Source organism: Physeter macrocephalus, chromosome 6 (assembly GCF_002837175.3).
Source record: "Physeter macrocephalus isolate SW-GA chromosome 6, ASM283717v5, whole genome shotgun sequence".
NCBI classification, from domain to species: Eukaryota; Metazoa; Chordata; class Mammalia; order Artiodactyla; family Physeteridae; genus Physeter; species Physeter macrocephalus.
Window position 1 is genome coordinate 48,649,128 of NC_041219.1, and position 20,030 is coordinate 48,669,157.

The following is a 20,030-nucleotide window of genomic DNA, read 5'->3' on the forward strand; positions in this document are numbered from 1 at the left end:
TGCGCACCCGCCCGCTGACCTCACGCCTGCGCACCCGCCCGCTGACCTCACGCCTGCGCACTCGCCTGGGCTCTGGGTTGGTCTTGCCAAGCCTGCCTCGCTCAGCTGTCCCCCTGCCTCTCGGAGGTCAGAACGCATCCGGTCCTGCTCTGTCTTGTTTACTTGCACGAAAAGCACGATTGCTTGAGTTTTATTGTCACGTAAGGTAGAAAATGGGAGTCTGTCCTTTTCCAAGGTGAGGCGCCTGGCGTGAACCGCGTCACCCTTGCTCCCACTCAGCCTGGGTGGGGACGGGGCAAGGCGCCCTCACACCAGAAGTAGTGAGACGGGGTCCTCGGAAGCTGCTCCCTTCGACTCCCTGGCTGCCACTTTAGCCACCTGGCTTTGAGGTGACACCGTGTTTTCTTAATTTTACTTATCAGCCGTTACTATCAGTGTTTTAAGTGCCGCCATATAAAATTAATTTCAAACCAGAAACAACGCTTTCCCGAACATTTGTTGCCATTAATTTTTGTTCTTAAGGATCCGCTCCTGTGGCAGATTGATTTAACAAATGCTGTCTGATGAGTGTAACTTTAGGGAAAGAACGTCGCTGGGAAACCATGTTAGAGATAACTCGCTTAAATGATTTCGCGTTAATAGTCTTCCGTGGCAGTTGTGAGTTTGCTAGCCTAACTATTTTGAATTTTGAAACTAAAAGAAACTATGAAATATTTGTTTATTGTTGTATTACTTTTGGTTTTCTTTTAACAACTTTTGAAGACTTTATTTTTTAAGAGCAGTTTTAGGCTTACAACAAAGGTGGGAGGACAGTACGGGGACTTCCCATCTTCCCGCAGCCCTCGCACGTGCAGAGCCTCCCTCATCAGTAACCCCCGCCAGAGGGGCACTTTTGTTCGCCTAACAGACGTTGAACCTATGTGGACACATCGTTATTACCCAGAGTCCATAGTTTAAGGGTCCACTCTTGATGATGTACATTCTGTGGGTTTGCACAGATACGTAATGACATGTATCCATCAGTGTAGTATATCACACAGAGTATTTTCACTGTCCTGAAACTCCTCTGCGCTCCAGCTCTGCATTGCCCCTCCCCTGACCCTGGCAACCACTGATCTTTTCCTGTCTCCATAATTCTGCCTTTTGCAGACTGTCACAGAGTTGGACTCATACAGCACGTAGCCTTCAGGTTGGCTTCTTTCACTTGGTAAAGTGCACGTAAGCCTCCTCCATGTCTTGTCATGGCTTGCTAGCTCATTTCTTTCTTTAGTGCTGAAGAATATTCCATTGTCTGGGTGTACCAAGTACTTGCTTTTCAGAATTCTTTTCTCTTACACTGTGTTTGCCTCATAATCATTCTGCACACCTCCCCAGTCTCTCTACAGTATGAAGTGTAGTTTAGAGGAACTTTTACAAGTCTTGACTTTGTATTTCAGAAGTTGGATATCTGACGTATAGATTAGACCGTAAAGTAGGAAGTCTGAAATACCAGCCTAAAATTCACCTGCATGACAGTTTCCTTCAGACACTGCCTCCCGTGGGGCTGAACTCTGATTCCAGGGAGCCTGTCTCCGCACAGAATGTGCCGGACGCCTTTTGAAAGTACATTCAGCACACAGTTTACCAGCACAAGGACATCCGAAGCTTCAGTGCTTGGTAATCATACCTCACCTCTTTCCCCAGCGGCACCACCAAGCTGTCTCACTGGGCCTGTCGTAGTTGAGGTAGACTCCTCCGGCTGTCGTACTCAGCGTGGTCCCCGAGGGTGAAGATCTGCCTTCAGAAGAGCCGCTGGATTTAGAACAGAAGGATGACTGCCTGCACACAGAGTGCCCGGAGCAGTTCCCAGCACGTGGTTTGTGCTTTAAAAGTGTTGCCGTTGTTATTGAGATGTATATATTTTCTTACAAAGTTAATTAATTGCCAGTTTTTCTTTTTACATTTGCTTTCTTTATTAAAATGAGCAGTGACTTTGCATGTGTTTAGGATGGTAGTAATTTTTGTTAAATCACTGTACTTACATAACACTGCCACACAGAATCCGTATTTTGTAAGACACTGGAGAGGTGGGGTTGCTGAAGTTTGGCGCAGAGAAACATGTTCTAGGTACCCTGACTAATGTCCGTATTTTTGCCTGAAATGACCTTAGTCAAATTTAGCAGTGACAGAGAAGGGCCTGGTCAAAACGTCGGTGTGCCACAGCCATTTCAAGCACCGTTAAATAGTAACTGGCTGGCTGTCCGTTTTGTGATCATCATTCTTAGCAGGAAGTGTTGGATTCTCTCTACCACTTATTTGTCTAGAACCGGAAGATTTAAAAACAAGCCCTTACTGGGCGAGTGAGCCTGTGAAGGGATGAGGTTGGCCCTCCTTGGATACAGACAAGGGGGCCGAGGGCCGGGCCCTGGAGCCGCCGGGGCAGGAGGCTGGCACCCCTGCTCGTGGGCTGTGATGGGGGAGAGCGGCCGGGCTGGCTCTGTCCCAGTGCTAACCCTGGTGGCAGCTTTCCCACGTTTGTTCGTGGATCTGAGCAGCTCGAAGGGAAGGCAGGGGCCTGCTTTCTGCCTGGAGCTGACGGCCTCATGGGGGAGACAGGGACAGGGAGGCCTCCGGGTGCTCTGGCTTTTCTCGTCCTCGTGGTTCTGTGGGTCCACGTCACCCCCCTTCATGTGGATAACAGTCGCAAACTCAGAACATATAAAACTAAAGCTAACTTTCAGACATATTCGCCTTTTCCATTCTCACCGTCCTCAGGTCTGGACGTCTCCTCTGAGGTAGAGACAAGGTGCCTTTGCCCCTGGGGCAGCCAGAGTGGGGCACGGCCGTGTGGCCTGTGAGCCCTGGCCGGCCCCCTGCCCAGGCCGGCAGCTGGCCTCTGAGCTGCCAGGAAAGGCCGTGTGGGCAACGGACAGACCTCTTCTTCAGGGTTAACTGAGTGCAGGGGAAAACAGGACCCATGCTGTGCAAAAGGCTCGCTGCTGGACAAAAGCCAGGCAAGAGCAAAGCTAGGAGGTGGATCGCAGTTTACAGCACAGACCCAACCTTGTGCTTGAGAGTTTTCACGTGACTGTGATGAGCCAACTTTTACAAGAGATTCTTGTCTTCATTTTTAGTTAATGGCCTAATTTTACATTCTCGTAGAAGCTCACAGAATGAAGACAGTGTCAGATGCAGAGAGAGATCTGCACTTTCTGGTGAAGGATAGCAAAAACCTCTAAAAAGTCAAAACGTTTTCCCAGTTTTTGAGAGAAACCAAAATATGTCAGAATCAAAGCTACTCTGCTGTCTTTCTGTCCTAAAGCACCTGCAGAAACGAGCACAGCTCTTGTTCACGTGTTTCCTCTGGGTGTAATTAGGAAGCACCAGGAAATCCTAATGAGTTTTCAAGAAGAAAATGACAGTGAAAGTTTCCGGTGCACAATCGGTCAGATACCCGGGCTGCGCATCCTGGGCAGCACCTGTGACTCACTGAGACGGTGGAAGCCACAGAATTCGGGGGAGTTTCGCGGTGTTGCGGGGCAGCGTTTCTTAGGGCTGTCTAGCTGAGGGAACCCGTGAATTGGCATCTGGCAAATCAAGCCGAACTTCAAGTTCAGTTCATCATCCTAATTTTTTTTAATTGTACTTATCTTGAAATACGGTGTGCGTACCGAAAAGTGGGAAGAGTCTGTGTGTGTTGCTTGCAAATAACTGTAAAGCAGACGTGTGTGACCAACACCCAGGTCAAGGCGAAAAACACTGCCAGACTTCGCCGAGCCCCTCCCCATCCGAGCTCCTTATCAGGCATCCCTGCCCTCCTCGGGTGAGCCCCCGTGCATGCGGCCTACACAGTGTGCTTTGGGTTGGCTGTCTTTGAAATGCATATAAATGGAACCGTGGCTTGCATTGTTTTGTCATTTGTCACTCAGAAGCATGATTGTGAGCTTCATGCAAACCGCTGCGTGTAGTTTACCGTATAGTATTCCGTTGCAAGAAGATTGAACGTTTATTCATTCATTCAGCTGTTGGGCGTGTGGCTCATTTCCACTTTGGGGCTATCACAGTTAATGCTGCTGTGAACTTTTTCGTACATGCATGTATCCTGGCGCGTGAGCATGAGGTTTTTTGAGGAATGGAATCTCTGTGTCTTGCGTATCTTCAGCTTTATTCTGGATGTTGCCAAACTGCTTTTGGAGTTGATCGTACCAGTTTTTACCCCCATCTGCAGTGTATGAGCTCCCTTTCCTCTACCTTATCAACACTTGATGCGGTCACTTAAAGATTTTTGCCATTCTGATGAGTATACTATGTCCTTGTGATGTTATTTTAAATACCCTAATTAGTAATAAGTACATTTTGATTTTTTTTGTCGATCATTTGTTTTATTGACCGTTTGGATTTCCTGTGTCGTGAAGATGTTCAGGGTTTTTTTATTCCTATATTTATGTTTTCTTTTTTTTTAATGGATTCTTAGGAATTTTTTCTACGTTCAGGATATAAATTTTTTGTTCATTTGTCAGTATTGTAGTGGTCTCTCCCATCCTGTGTCGTTTTATTTCGTTTTGTTTTTTATTTTCTTTAGATCTTTTTACTGTCGAGATGTAAATTACATATAGTAAAATGCAAAACTTGCAAATGAATGTCTCAGCGTATGTATGCACCCACGTAACCGTCACCCAGATGAAGACACAGAAATTCTCAACCCCCTAGAAGGCTCCTTTGTGCCCATCTCGCCCAGTACCAATCCCCAGAGCTGTTCTGACTTCTGTGGTGTTTTCCCTCTATGGTTAGTGGGTTTTGTGTCTTCTTGAAGACCCTGAGGTTATAAGACTATTATTCTTCTGTGTTTTCACCTAAAAGCTTTATAGTTTTGCCTTTCCCATTTAGATTTATATCAGAAGTTAATTTGTATTTATGGCGTACAGTAGGGGCTCAGATTTTTAAATTCCCCCTCCGGTTATGCAGTTGTCTCAGTATCGGAAAGACCTTCCTTTCACCGATGTCTCTGCAGGGCCACCTTGTCATAAATCATTGTCTTGTGGGCGTGATTTCATTTCTGGCTCTCTCTTCTCTGTTCAGAATGTTGGTCTCTTTCTCTATCCCTGCATGGTACTGTCTTAATTACTATGATGTTATCATCTTGATAGCAGGTAGAAGACATTTTGGGTGTTAACCAGCGCTCTCTGGCGTCTTTATTGTTACTGTCACTGGTCCATTCCGCAGGTGTTTCTTGAGTATCTGGTGTGTTATGCTCTGGGCAGTGTTCCAGCAGTGGGGGATAAAGTGGTGACCAAGGAGGAGACGCTGTCTGTGCTCTCGTGGAGCCCGTGGTCTGGTGGGGGTGGGCATAGCGTGTACCAGGCCTGAGGACAGGCGCTCGGCTTCCCTGGGGGCAGGAGCCCTGCCATCTCCCTCAGGAAGCCGCCCCTCTGTGCCCCGAGCCGCTGGCAACGTGCCCTGGCTGGGTCTGCCCCCTGTACAGATTATGAGCTCCCTGGGGCAAACCATGTTGGATTTACCTCTTTTTCGGTCACCCCTGGCTCAGGGAGGGGTGCATCTCCCTAGGCCTTCCCCACTCTGTCACGCCCGGTGTCACTCAGCCCTTCCTGACGCTCCTTCTGGGGCCCTGGCCTCCCTCCTCTTCCCCTGGCCCCCCGAGCTGTTCCTCTGCCTGGGGTCTCCTCCCGTGTCTACACTAGCCAACCCCTGCTCATTCTTTTATTTTTTTAAATTCTTTGGGAATATCCCTCTTAGAAATGAGCACACTGGGTTTTTTAAAATTTATTTATTTATATTTGGCTGCGTCGGGTCTTCATTGCTGCTCGCGGGCTTTCTCTAGTTGCAGCGAGCAGGGGCTACTCTTCGTTGCGGCGCGCGGGCTTCTCATTGCGGTGGCTTCTCCTGTTGTGGAGCACGGGCTCTAGGTGCGTGGGCTTCAGTAGTTGGCACACGCGGGCTCAGTAGTTGTGGCACACGGGCTTAGTTGCTCCGTAGCCTGTGGGATCTTCCCGGACCAGGGCTCGAACCCCCCATGTACCCTGCATTGGCAGGTGGATTCTTAACCACTGCGCCACCAGGGAAGTCCCCCCTGCTCGTTCTTCCAGTTAGATTTAAATGTTATTTATTGGAGAGAAATCTTCCAGGATCCCAGTTCAAATAAGGCCCCCTTTTATTGTTTCATTTATCCTGTCATTTCACACTGTAGCTGTTACAACGGTTAGTAATGTGTTTATTTCTCTCCATTGGACGTTCCAGAAGGATCAGGACCTTGCAGTTCAGGACCGCTGAGGTATCAGGCCTTCATCTCCCCAGCGCTCAGTTGATACTGAGTAAACAGGTGAATGTACACGTGCACACCGTCTGCCCCTCCCTCCCTGCGTGGTGATCATTGCCTTTACTCTCCATCCCTTTGCCGAGAATCGGCAAAAGGAGAATGAAGAAGCTCTGAGAAATGGTGTCGTATTTCACAAAATCTTCAGGTGCTGGTTGGGAAGCAGTGGCTCGTAAGATGCCTCTGAGCAGGTGACATATCCTTGGGTGGTGTGGTGACAGCTGGAGAACTAATTGCTGTTGATAACTGGACACACAGGGGTTCATCGACATGAGTGATCTAGCTTCTTCTGTGACACCCATGATCTGTGGCCCAGGCCTGGTGATCTCAGGGTAAATGCCTATAATAATAACTGTAACTGTCATAACAGCTCTGTGTATTCACACTTATTGAGTGCCTCTTTCATGCCAGGTGTTGTGCTCTGATTTGTAAGACTTCATGACCACTCTAGGGAACAGGTACTATGATTATCCCCATTTTATAGCAGAGGGAGTTGAGGCAAAAAGGTTTTGTACCTAGCCAAGGCCCTGAGCTGGGGAGGAGCCGGCATGGCGATTTGAACCTGGACTTTGTGGCTCCAGGGCCTGAGAACGTCTTCTCCGTCCTGGGCCGTCATTTGCCATATTGGGAAGTTGTTTTGTCTTCCCCTCATTGAAACTGAGGCAAAGGAAAGTGAAGCCACGCGCCTGGCAGGGGAGCCGGGCGTGGGGGCCAAGTGCCTCTGGCCCACAGGTGAGCTGCATGTGTGCGCCGGGGCTGGGCGCAGCTCGGTGGGTGTTCCCCTCCTGTCCCCCTCACACACGACCTGTCCAGGTTGAGTGCCCAAAGTCAGAGAGCTCGTCAATGGCAGAGTTGGGGTTCCAGCCCAGGGCGCCCCAGTCCACTGTCTTAGCCCTGCTGTTACGGACACCTGGCTGGTCCCCGTCCCCGCTCTGGCCTCCCTCCAGACCACCCTCCGCACGGCTGCCGAGAGAGCTGCTGGAGTTTTCTACTTCAGCCCTTCCAGTGGCTTCTCGTCGTGTTAGAATAAAATGCGGACTCCTCCCTTCAGCCTGAAGTCCCTCGGGGCTCCAGCCTCAACCTGGCTCTCCCGCACTCATCCCGCCTCCAGTGGGGCCCGGCTTGTGGCTCCTATCTCCCCCGCCCCGCAGCTCCCCAGATGACCGGCGTCTCTGTATCTGTGGTCTCAGCTCAGTCCCCTCCTCAGAGCAGCCGTCTCTGCCCTCCCTGGCCAGTGCCCTGTGTCCTGCAGTCAGGCGTTACCAGAGCTCTGTCTGGGGCTGATGCCTGCCTCCTGCCTAGAAGGTCAGCACCCCAGGGGCGGGGACCTGCCTGTCCCCATAGTCACTGTATTCCCAGCATCGAGCACAGGGCCTTCACGGTTTGCTTTATTAATGTCCCATGAGCGCACAGGTCGCGATCCGACCCTGAGAGACTGGCTGTGTGGTTAACGGTGAGCCTGCATTTACAGCTGCACCCCTTGCTCTAATTCCAGCCTAAGAGTCAAGAAGTGTGTTCTTTATCGAGGAGAGGAAAAACACCTGAAAGCGATAGATTTCTGTAATTGAATGAGGTTTTTTTCCCCCAAAAGTGGGATATCCAGTACTTTAGAAGCTGTAAAAGAGATTGTCAAGGAAGAGTTTAGAACGTAGTGTCATCACAACAGCCAGTTTGGCTTTTACATAGTCTCAGGTGTTAACTGGTATTTATATTATAAGTTTCTGCTGAGAGTTGTCTTGACTTTTAAATGGACACAGCAGTGCTCCTCCCTTAATGAGGGTGAACAGAATCATAGGCGTGCACCCAGCTTTCAGCTCACCTATTACTAATAGAAATGGAAGCAGACAGCATGAAATATCCGCGGCTCTGTGCCTGTTCAAACCTGTGGGCCCACCCACTCTTGACTGGGGACTCTCTGGGAGCTGCTGGGAGGGGAGGAGGGGTGGAGAGACCACCAGCATGGCCTGGGTGACCCATAGAGTTCATCATCCCCGGAGACTAGTGACATTTGGACCAAGGACAGTGATAACAGATGCTTAGGCACATGCGGTGTGCTGCTGCCTTGGTACCTGCTGGGTCTTGTCTAGTCCAAAGTCCTCCAGAAGCTCCACACTGTTTGTGTTCTTCATTTAAGCCTTTGTGTCTTAGAAATATTTTTGACCCTTGGCTATGCTTTATTAAGGTCAAATGTCATTCGTACTGGACCAACAACTATCTTCCTTAATTTAGATGGGGTTACTTAACGTTCTCTACTCGAAATTTTAACTTCATTTTGAGCTGTTTATTGTTACTTCCAAAGGCGTTTTGCAGAGGTAGTCACTCTAACTGGTATCTGAGAGCTGAGCTTATCTTTTGAGATTTCTTTGAAGAGAAAGGGACTCTATTTCAAGTGTTATAAAACCTGCTGCTCCTTCCGCTGCTGTGTAGGCAGAGCTCAGAAGCTTGCGGTCAGACTGGCCAGAGGAAGGACTGCACTGGGCCTCCCCCAAGTGTCCTCCCATCGGCTGTGGCCCCTGAGGAGGGCTTAGGAGCAGTGGGGTGGGTGCTGGAGCCTGCATCCAAGCCAGGCCCGCCCGCTTCAGGTGTGTGACCTCGGACAGGACCTCAGCCTCCTGGGTCTGAGTTTTCTCATCAGTAGAATGGGTTGTTAACACCTTCCGCAGGTGGTGTGTTTGTGAAGGTTGAATACTTCCTGTGAGTGCTTATAACAGCCCCTGACACATGTTGTACGTTCTGCGGGTGATAACGCCCGCTGCTGCCCTTACTTTTATTATGATTACTGTTATTATTTTCTGCAGATAAACTGGCAGTCTTGGCTTATACGAGAGACACTTCAGTTAATTCCTCTGGCAAAGCTTTGCTTACACGGAAGGTAGAAATTCATTCAAGCCAGCCATTCCTTTATTCCAAAGAGCGCAGAGCACTATAGAAATACCCTCCTACCTGGCTGCCAGGGCCTTGAGTGGGCTCTGTCTCTTCTGGGCTCTCACTGGCTTGTCTTCGTAAGTTTCTCATCGTCAGAGCCCAGTGATCTCAGGTTCCATCACACCCTTCTGTGCCATCTCCAGAGTGAAGCTCACTGCTGGCAGTACCCCTGGATGTGAGTTGAGACTCTGGGGCAGTGGCTTTTCTTGAGAAGTTTACTGTGTCCAGAAAGCCTCTCCCTGAGGAGGTCTCCCCTGCAGCCCATAGGCTGAGGTTGTGTAGCGCGGGGTGGGGTCTGTGTGCATGTGGTCATTGATGCCTCACGTACAGCTCAGATCTGACGGGAGAACTGGGGTGCCTGCCCTTGTTAGAGATGGAGGCCAGGCACCAGGGAGCATTCATCCAGAGGTATTTAAAACTTCCCTCCTCGTGTGTGTGCCAGGAGCTGCAGCGGCCCAGCCCGGAGTCCCTGCACACAGGTGAGCACACGTTCCATAGAAGGGCTCAGGATGACACGGTGGCAGTATAGTGTGCAGGGGCCCAGGAGAAGGAGAGGGGGACCCCACATGTGACAGGCCCTGCTCCGTGTCGTGAGCCTCTGCTACATGCCCACCATGTGCCAGGCTCTGCTGAACACGTTACACGCAGTGGCTCCTGTAGAGTCTCAGAAGTGACATTAGAGCCCTGCCCCAAATACACATGGAACCGCTTGGTGGCCCCAGGCCCTGTGGTTTAAGTTAGAAGTGGCCTTGGTTGGTTCTGATCTGAGACCTGTTGTGTGGCAGACGCCAGACCGACTGCCTCTTACCACGCCCGGCTTTGAGGTGGTGAGTAAGATGACTCCAGAGTGCGCAATGGACAAAATTAGTTTCGGTGCCGTAGGATCCTTTACCACAAAACCCTGTGGACGTGGGGTACCTGCAAGCCCAGCCCGCGCTCGGCCACAGGCGCTTTGGAGTGGGGAGCGCGTGGTGACTGCGGACCCGAGCGGGTATCGTCTTCCCGTTACTTCACTGCCACACTGACGGGCTGGCTGGGCGGGGTGACAGCAGCCAACCTTGGGTGCCTGCACTTTAGGCATCTGGGGTCTGTGCAGGACAGAGGGCTCCTCCCGGCCAGGGGCCAGGCCGGGGACCGTGGTTCCGCGCTCCTTCGCCCACGTGGTGGCACCGAGGAGCCTGGTGAGATGGAAAGACGGCTCAGGCTCCCAAGAGGGGCCTTCAGGCTGGGGCCAGCTAACCTCTCCCCTTAGACGTGCGGTTGATGGGAAGCAAGTCGTGCATACTGAGGGTGGCGAACGTAGCCTTTGTTTCAGAATCACTAAGAAACGGGTTATGCACAGAGACAACATTTCTCTGGTTGACCCTTGTGTGTTAGGATATTTCTGTCAAAATTCAGCAGTGTTTTACTGGGCCTTTGTACCACTTCTCTGATGTTCTAGTTCCCCAGAGATTTAAGAGACCGAAAAGCAGCCTCAGCTTCCAAAGCAGTGGTGTTTCTGAGATGACTTTTTCCCTCGATAAAGACTGAAACTCTCTCCTCCTTCTTGTAGGACATATTAAACACAAGTATTATTTTATGTTCTTCAGACTGTGACCTACAGTTTACAAATCTGGCAATTATTTGTTCCCCCACCCTCTTCTGTTAGTTGGGGTTGATTTTACCGTGTTCAGTATTAACGACCAGCCGTTAATTGGCAAATGAGCGCGTACACATACATTGATTTATAAATGCTGTTAGGATACGCTACAAAACCTAGAACAGTCCACATCGGCACGGCACTGAAAACACTTGAACCACAGATGTGCCCTCGTATTAAAATGCAGAAATGCAGAGGGAAATTAGACATCAGATAGACCAACAATTTGGAGAAGGAAGAGGGAGAGCCCAAAGGGTGGTTTGTGGTGGTTACTGAACACACACTGGTTTCCAGCACCGTGAGAGGAGGCCGGGTACACAGTCTGCACGATGAAGACTTCCGCTTTAGTTTTCTGAGTGAGAAGAGTGCATAGTTTACCTGCGTGACTTACATGGAAGTTGAGAGAGAATCGTTACAGATGAAGGCAGAGCTAGAATGTACTTTACTGCGCAGTGAAGTTTCTCTTAACGTTTGGAGGTAGAGTTCACGTCTGCAGAAGTGGGTGGCACTTCATACGGGAACACTAACGGTGTTTTTCAGGTTTATTTCCTCCGCGAGGACCCTCTCTTGTCTGTGCCCCGTGTCATAGGTAAGTTGCCCTCCCTCCTCTGCCCCTGCCTCGCCCCCCTCAGGTGCCCCCTGTGGCGTGTTTGGACAGGTTCGGCCTGCAGCAGCCGGAGCCTCATCGGAGCCTGGGGTTCCCTGGGCAACCGTTTGGGAAATGCCTTTTTTTTTTCCCCTCCTCTCCTCAGAAAGTGAATACTTGAAGAGCAGGGCAGAGGTTGGTCAGGACTCCTGCAGACGGGGTCGGGGTCGGAGACCTGGGCCCACCGGGAACGCGGCCCCCGAGGTGCACAGTCTCTCCGACTCGCGTGGCTGGGAGGGAAGCAGAACTGGTTATCTCGGCAGGAGGGGCAGTCATCCTGTCGTTGTCACAGTGCGTGCCCTTTTTTCCTCCGGCTGACAGAAATTGCCATGTTTTGAAGTGTTTGGTTTTCAGCAACATAAAGCGTTTTCAGAACAGTTTTAAAACCGAACTACTACTTTGCAGTCTGAAAAATTATGCAGTTTTACCAGAGTCTGAGAAGATATTAGTTTAGATGTGGAAGCTGTTTATTAAGCATCCTCACCTTGAGGGAAATCTTGTCATGATGTGGCAGAAGAGGACATGGTTTTGTGGAAGCCTAATGACATAGACTTGCCTGGTATGGGGCGTCCTGTTCTCAGACCAACTTCATCAAAGGTTTCTGATGTATGTTCTGTGGCCTACTAAGTACTAGGCTTTGGAAAGTTTGCCAGTACATAAATTCCTTGCCATAAATGGGTTTGTTGTCTAAAAAAAAATATATATATATATATATATATATGTATTTTTTTTTTTTTTTTTTTTTTTTTTTTTTTTTTTTTGCGGTCCGCGGGCCTCTCACCGTTGCGGAGCACAGGCTCCGGACGCGCAGGCTCAGCGGCCGTGGCTCACGGGCCCAGCCGCTCCACGGCACGTGGGATCTTCCCGGACCGGGGCGCGAACTCGTGTCCCCTGCATCGGCAGGCAGACTCTCAACCACTGTGCCACCAGGGAAGCCCCTAAAAATAATTTTTAAAAATATCCTGGAAGCAAAATTAAATGTAGATACTATGTATCGTAGACATATTTGTTATATGTATATTATACATTTTATATTAAATATAGATATATATATTACACGTCTACAGGTATATTAATATCTAAAACACCATTTATAGATATTACACATATAGTTTTGTCTGTACACACATATATATCCTGAAAAGTCAGTAAAATCTTTTATCATTTAAATTGTTTTAATTTAAATAGTTTGTTTTTCAATGCCAGTTCCTTTAAAAGCTTATTTTTTCATTCAACAAATATTTATTGGTTCCTTCCATGTTCTAGGCCAGAGTTTTGCAAACCTTTTCTGTCAAGGGCTACATTTAGTCAGTAGTTTTGGCTTTGCTAGCCATACTATCTCCATCGTAACTCGCCAGCTCAGCCGTTGCAGCGTGAAAGCAGCCGTAAACAGTTCATAAATGAATGAGCATGGCTGTGTGCCAATAAAACTTTATTATGGATACTGAAGTTTGAACTGCAGATAATTTTTGTGTGTCACAAATTAGTATTCCTTCTTTTGATTTTTTCCCCAACCATTTAAAAATATGAAAACTGGGGCTTCCCTGGCGGCGCAGTGGTTGCGAGTCCGCCTGCCGATGCAGGGGACACGGGTTCGCGCCCCGGTCCGGGAAGATCCCACGTGCCGCGGAGCGGCTGGGCCCGTGAGCCACGGCCGCTGAGCCTGCGCGTCCGGAGCCTGTGCTCCGCAACGGGAGAGGCCACAGCGGTGAGAGGCCCGCGGACCGCAAAAAAAAAAATAAATAAATATGAAAACTACTTTTAATTTGCAGCCATGCAAAAACACGGGCCATAATTTACCACCCCCTGTTCTCAGCAGCCTTCTAGACACAGCAGTGACCAGAGCAGAGCCCCTGTCATAGCGGGGCCTGTGTCCCAGGCACCTGCAGGACTTTAGGTAGCACTGATTTCGATAACTGAAAGTTAGGTGGCGTCTTTCTCATCAGACAGTTCCAGGTTTAATGTTTTAACTCACCTAACTTGACTTTAAAAGTGAATTTGGCACATAAATCTGCCGGTCGTGGACTCTTTTTCTGTCTTAGTCCCCCAGCCTACACCCTTCTGCCCTGCCCTGTCTCCTCACCTACCTGGTGCAAGGCTGCGGGGCTCAGCGTGGAGCCCGCGTCCTCCCGATCCCGATGCCCCGCTGCCGCCACACGAGTGCTGGTTGTGGGGGGGGGGGGCGCGGCAGGGACACTTCTCGCTTGGACTCACCAGGCCGTGTGGTTTCCAGGTGCTCAGTCCCACGCTCATCTCTGTGGCTCCTTCAGGACACCACGTGTTCTGACGAAGAGCTGGCTGGGCTGTGAGTCCTCACCCTAGTGCTGATCGCAGGGTTCTTTGAAGGCAGTTTTGTAACAAACAGGCTCACGCCTTCTATTTGGAGTCGCCATGGAAACGTTAGAAGCTGTCTTTCTAAAGCCAAGCAGACAATAAAGCACTTCGAGTGTTAAGGATTAGAGGCTCTAGAAGATGTTTAATTTTCTCCCCCACTCTTGCTTGCTTTCTGTCTCTGTAAGAGGGAACAAGAGGGTGATGTGAATATTAACCGGGGCACGCTTTCATCTCCCTGTGACCCTCGCGGCTCGGCCTTTCCTGCGCTAACGAGGGGAGTCGTGCATATTCATAAGCCGGGCTTGGGCATCAGACAGAGCTCATGGGCGGCGGGGAGCTTTCCGTGCTTCTCTTTTCAACGCAAACGTTATGAAAGCAACGACTAATTAAAAATTTGGTTTTTTAATTATTATTAAGTCGGAGACCCTAGACAGTAGCGCCAAAATGTTCCCACTGGAAATAGGGACAAATTAGAGGACCTTTGTGTGGTATTTAATTTATAGGCGGACAGTACAAACCCCAAAATGCTGTGCTTGCTTAGGGTAGAGATGTAGCGCACACCTTTGGTATCTGCCCAAGAAGAGCGTGAAGCAGCACGTCGTGAAATCCTCCTTAAAGAGGAAATAAGATCAGTTTCACTTACAAAGAATATGAACTATATACATTTAAGTGAAAGTGTTGGGGGTTGCACTGTTGTCCGTGTGTTATCTCTGATATTCAAGGTGCTGGAAGGGCATTGACCCCACCGTGGCTGTATGGCCTTCCTCCCCCCTACCCCTCCCATGCCCTCCACTTAACGGCTTTTTGCCCTTTGAATACCAGTTTCGGAAGAAGACTAAATTGCCTTTGCTGCCTTGGGCTCCAGTGCTGCTTCCGCTAGGTTGTTGATATGGTGGCTGAACCAGGAGCCTGCTCCTTGTGAGACTGGGGACGGTCACGTTCGTTCTTGAAGCCATGCGGCCCAGCAGGTCTGTCCATCAGGAAAATCGTCGTTAATCTCATCCTCCTCTGCGCTCCTTTTTTCCTGCATATAAAGCGGGGATTGTGTAAGTTTTTCTGCGGAAATGAGATACGAAACACTTCTTCGAACACCGTTAGGGGCCTTCCACAGAATGTGCTGCTTACCCCTGCAGGTGAGCATGATTGAAACCCACCCTGCATCTGTCCGCGTGGGGGTTCTCCTGTGTCTTGTCGTCATGGACCTTCATTTACACGGTCCAGCTTCCTGGCCCGACTTACATTTACTTTCATCTAGTCCCTCAACCCTGCAAAGCCCTGAGTCAGGAAACCACACCAAGAACTGCTGTAGAAGGAGAAGCACAGCCTGTGTGGGTCACCGCACTGCCACGATGCCTTCCTACGCGCGTGCGCGCGCGCACAGACACACACACACACACACACACACACACACACACACACACGGTGAGTGGGAGATAGCGTTTGCTCACTTGGACATCAAGCAGACATTTCCCAGCACCGTTCTTGGAACAGAGGACAGAAGGGTAAATAAGACATCAGACTTGCTTATGAGGAGTTCACAGGGTGTTCAGGCGGACAGAGATATAAAGATAATCATAGCTCACGTGACGTCAACAAACACGTTGAGAATGCACTCTGCGCCAGGACCTAGCTGTGTGCTGGGGATCTAGAGGTGGCTTCTGTGTGGCTCCTGGCCTTGAGAAGCTCATAGACACCTAAGCAGATAAGTAAGTGCAATGTGATGAGAGCTAGTTAAAAAAAGGTGGGGGGGGAGGTGGGGGGAGAGTGTTTTGGAAATACAGAGCGGGCGCGCCTGGCTTATGCTGGTGACGAGGGGTAGCAGGGACAGAGGTGGGCTTCCCGGAGCGTGAGCTCGGCTGTGCGTCCTGTGGGGAAGGGGCAGGTGAGGGGAGGCGTGTCCCGGGTCAGGGCCTCGTGTGTGGACAGACAGGTGGGGCCTGGCGAGGTGATGTTGACAGAGCCTGGGGTGTGAAGGGCACCTGGCAGAGAGGGATGTGGGGACCCTCTGCAGGGGTCTTATTTGCCCTGTAACTGAAACCATTTGGCAGTTCGAGCTCTGGATGGAGACACTCGGCATTGGCACCTGGCAGTGACAAGGCTGGCATCACATTCCTCGATTATAGAGCCAACCAACCCTCCAATTTTGAGGTGCTTGCGATGCATTTGTGGGAATTTCCCTTTTCTTTCAATTATATTTAAGTGAATAACCAGGAAGCTTCAGGAAGCGGCGTTTTGCATCTGTTGTTTAGCGTTAGAGAGTTATTATACCTATGAACTAGAATTCTCTAGGCTTACATGCTTTCTTGCCTAAATTTACCCTCAGATGTTCGCTTCGCCAGTCGGTTCTCCTGATCACTGCCTCCCCCTTTTCCTACAACAAGTGAGGAAATGGATTTGAGTAATGATGATGTCGTCCTGCATGAGAAATCAGTTGTAGCGAATGATTCATTGTTGAGAAATTTACTGATGGGTTGGAAGTTTCTGTCGCCCGGGATCATTATTTTTATTCTCTTTCCTGTCACGAAGTCGGGGTTTGGTGATGTGGCAAAGAAGGAGAAACGCAGATTTAGGTTTTATGCGTTTGAGTATTTGTGTGGATTCATCTCCAGGAAAGGAGTACAGTCTTCTAAAGCACCTGGGCTTTATCATGAGAGGATGACAGGTAATAGCGAGATGAGAACATTTTCCCCACCAAAGGGGGCGGCTGACTATAGAATCACATCAGCTGGGCACGGCAATTCCCATTCTTTGCCCTTTGGAACAGGCTAGCCATTTATACCCCCGAGTGGTTTTGATGATAAACCTCTTAAGACCAGTGGGTCCTTTACTCCACAGCATTTGCTGGTCCTCTTCCTCATGCAGCCCCGTGGCCCATCCTGGAGGAGCTGGGGAGGCGGGCCGGCCGGCAGCTGGTTCCCGTGTGAGGTCCGAGTGTGATCAGGCCTGCCGGCCGGTGGGGGCCATGTTGGAGGGGCTGAGGGAGCAACCACAGAATGCTTCCTGAACGCCAAACTGGTGCACTTCCCGTGTTTCATTTGCCTACCTTGAGTTTCGGGCTCACTTTTTAGTTCCCTTTGAGGTTATTGCACTGGGGAAGGAGTTTGGTTCACTTTCTTTGTGCATATGGCGGCCTTTCTCTGTGGCTTCCTGTGTCCAGACGAGGAGCCAGAAGTGTCTTGGCCCCAGCCTCACCGCTGTGCTGGGATGCGGGACGAGATCAGGAGTGCTGACTCTTCAGCTGAAGGACCCGCCTCTGGTACCTTTTGGGGGCACAGAGGCCCCAATTCTAGCATCAGAAATGCCTGCATGGGAAATGTCTGGTAATAAGGAGAAAGGGCTTTTTTTCCTTCTGCCTTCCATCTGATCTTGGGCAGGGGGGCCTCTTTTCATTGGAAAAAGTGTCTGTTCCACGCTTGGCACTTTGTTTCTTCTGAACCAACAGAGGGTGCCAGGCCCACCGTTCTTGGTATCTCTCTGTGTCCCTGGATCCAAGACTACAGCGGTTTTTATACAGCCTTTAGAGAAGGACATCTAGCCGCAACTTAATGCCTTTGTGAGGTTTATACAGCTCTTGGTAACTAAATCAAAGACGTCAGAAAACGGTGCAGTGATTCTATAGTCTTCGTAAGGTGTCTTCTGTCTGCTGTGAAAGACGCTGCGCCCAACATGTAAAATTAGGGCCAGGGCACCGTGAGGCACAAGGATGAGACGCTTCCTCAGGGGCACGAGGATTCAGACGGAACGGTAAATCCGTCGAAGTCTTCCTTCATCTTTAAAATATGGAATGAGGGAAATTCCGTGGTGACTCCCAGGAAACAATTCTTATCTGTAACTGGGCTTACTTTAAACAAGATGATTTTCTTGTCTGATTCTAGCCTGGCATCTTCATGACTCATTCTGTAACGCTCTTATTCCTTGCCTGGTGACTCAGTAACATAATTATCCAGTGTACGTGTGTGCGCACACGCACGCATGTGCAGCCCCACGTACAGGCTTGTGTTCACATATTTCAGATGTGACTGCTCTAGGCCTGTGCTTCCTCGTTCGTTCATTCAGTTAAGTATCTCTGTGGGCCGGTTGCTGGGCATCTCTCACACACACACACACACACACACACACACACACACACACACACACACACTGGACATACATGTGTATATGCGTGTCTTATACCTTTTTAATTATTTCTCGCTTTGCATGCATATTCATAGCACATCCTCAAGAAAAATGTGCTGATTCTGGGTTTTTAGGGTTGCTTGCTCCTCTCCTCCTTTTCCAGTAATGCTCGTGTGAAGTTCTTCTAAAACAGGAAAGTACATTGGCAGATTCCTTCACTCTGGTTCCAGTTCTAACCCAGTGGGTGGTGTATGCCATCCGAAACCTCACGGAGGACAATAGCCAGAACCAAGATTTGATTGCAAAGATGGAGGAGCAGGGGCTGGCAGACGCATCCCTACTTAAAAAAATGGGTTTTGAAGTTGAGAAGAGGGGTGACAAGCTGATTCTGAAGTCTACTAGTGACACACCTCAGCTGGTAAGTATGCCAGAAGGAGTGGTAATTCCCTTTCAGTTTGTAGAAAATGGTCCCCGCTTCCCCATCACCTTGGGTGTGACACAGTTCCTTCATAAGAACATGGATGGGAGTAATTTTGCCTTCTAAGATGGCAAAGAAAGCCCTAAATTTAATTGCAGATAATTTTTCGTTCAGGCTTTACGCTGCCATTTTCTTAAGAGAGTTGAAATTTCAGACTCATTGTAGGGGAAAAATAGAAAATCGTATCAAAATTTTCAGGTGGTCTAAAAGTTTTTGGCAGTAGTTACACTTTCTTTAAAAGATAGCTAATGTTGAGCAATGAAAAGAACAGAAAACTCCTTGTATGATATTGAATGAGTTGTTTCAGGTTTCTTTCCATTGCTTCTATCGTTGACCAAAATGCTCTGTATTTGTTTGTCATTTGACTGTTCTTGTAAATAGCTCTGTTACATCTGCAGTTTTGTTTCTTTTTTCTTCTTAGTGAATGAACTCTCCGTCTTCCGCAGTATGTGAAATTGCGAGTGTTTGAAGATTTATTGAGTACAAATTCAAGAACCCATGAATCTTTTAGACAATAGAGTTAAATGCGTATAAGCTTAAAAGTGAAAGTACATGAGTATTCTGTGGTTTCTTTGCTTTAAAAACATAATTGTCTGGTTTGCTTTTGTCCCCGTGGATACAATGTGCGTTTTAAGTGATATATTGTACTTACTGTGGCTGCAGATAATAAATTCCTCCTGTTGAGCGCATGTCCCTTCCTTGGCAAAGACTTGGAAGTTTGCTCGGGTCCACTTGCTCCTTGAGACAGCAAGTCGGCCTCCTTCCCTTCATTGTCTCTTCTCGTGGGGTTTTCTGGGCTCTGGCAGGCAGTTGAAGTAGTTTCTCACTGTGATTAATTCTAGCAATCTCTTTTCACCCCTTCTGCCTTTCCAAAACATTGACAAGACTCATTTCCAGTTAATTAATTCGAGAGATGCTGAAGAATAGAGGGCTGTCCCTCTTCACTTTAGGTCCTGGGCTGTGTTGTCACTGAGCCCTGTCCCTTTGGAATGTGGCGGGAGTGAGCGGGTGAGGGAATATGGGGGCCATTAACTCTTCCCGTTCCAGATCACCCTAGACTTGGGCTTCTCCAGACCCATGATGTTTACCAGCCAGTGCCTGCATCTTACCCACTGTTAAGGCTGTAAGTGGGAAGGAATAGTTCATGGTCGTCTCTGTGTGCGGGGCTACAGTATTAAACGTTCATCCGTGTCTTCCTCAGTTTAAAAAGCACCAGTCTTAGAAAGGCACACCACTCAGTTTTGGCCAAGGCTTCACTGGAATTGCAAAAGTAGCTTTGAAGAGGTGGGAGGTTAATTGACCTGTGTTTGTCTGTCTGTCTGTATCTCTCTCTGTATATACACACACTCAGAGGTAGAACTGGATTAAGTGAGCACTAAAATCTTTGTAACCACCCCGATCATTAATATAATCAACAAAAACTCTCATGGGAGGTCCTGTTGCAGACGCTTAAAACATGTTATCTTCTTGAGCAGCCATGTTACTAAACTATAATATCTAGTGAGATTTTGCACAATTCCTGTTGAACCTTCCAAAATGAAAACAACAAAGACCCAACCAGAAGTTCTACAGAAATACTGAC

General features: G+C 49.0%; 1 protein-coding gene and 1 long non-coding RNA gene across 3 annotated transcripts in view; both read left to right on the top strand.

The window, feature by feature from the left end:
• Positions 1 to 3,754, top strand: part of LOC114486448 (uncharacterized) — a 13,677-nt gene extending 9,923 nt beyond the window's left edge. Inside the window, exons 2-3 of one of the 2 annotated variants that reach the window (XR_003680175.2) lie at positions 1,684 to 1,855; positions 3,723 to 3,754. This is a non-coding gene — a long non-coding RNA (uncharacterized lncRNA). Of the gene's footprint in view, positions 1 to 1,683; positions 2,043 to 3,722 lie in introns of those variants that run through there. The other variant, XR_008617603.1, reaches the window with a different exon arrangement.
• ATXN10 (ataxin 10) overlaps positions 1 to 19,137 on the top strand; it is a 164,193-nt gene extending 145,056 nt beyond the window's left edge. The window contains exons 11-12 of the mRNA XM_024127255.3: positions 18,201 to 18,388; positions 18,870 to 19,137. Of these exons, the coding sequence (XP_023983023.1) occupies positions 18,201 to 18,388; positions 18,870 to 18,872 (191 nt within the window). The 3' untranslated portion in view covers positions 18,873 to 19,137. The remainder of the gene's footprint in view (positions 1 to 18,200; positions 18,389 to 18,869) is intronic.
• Positions 19,138 to 20,030: the final 893 nt, after the last annotated feature.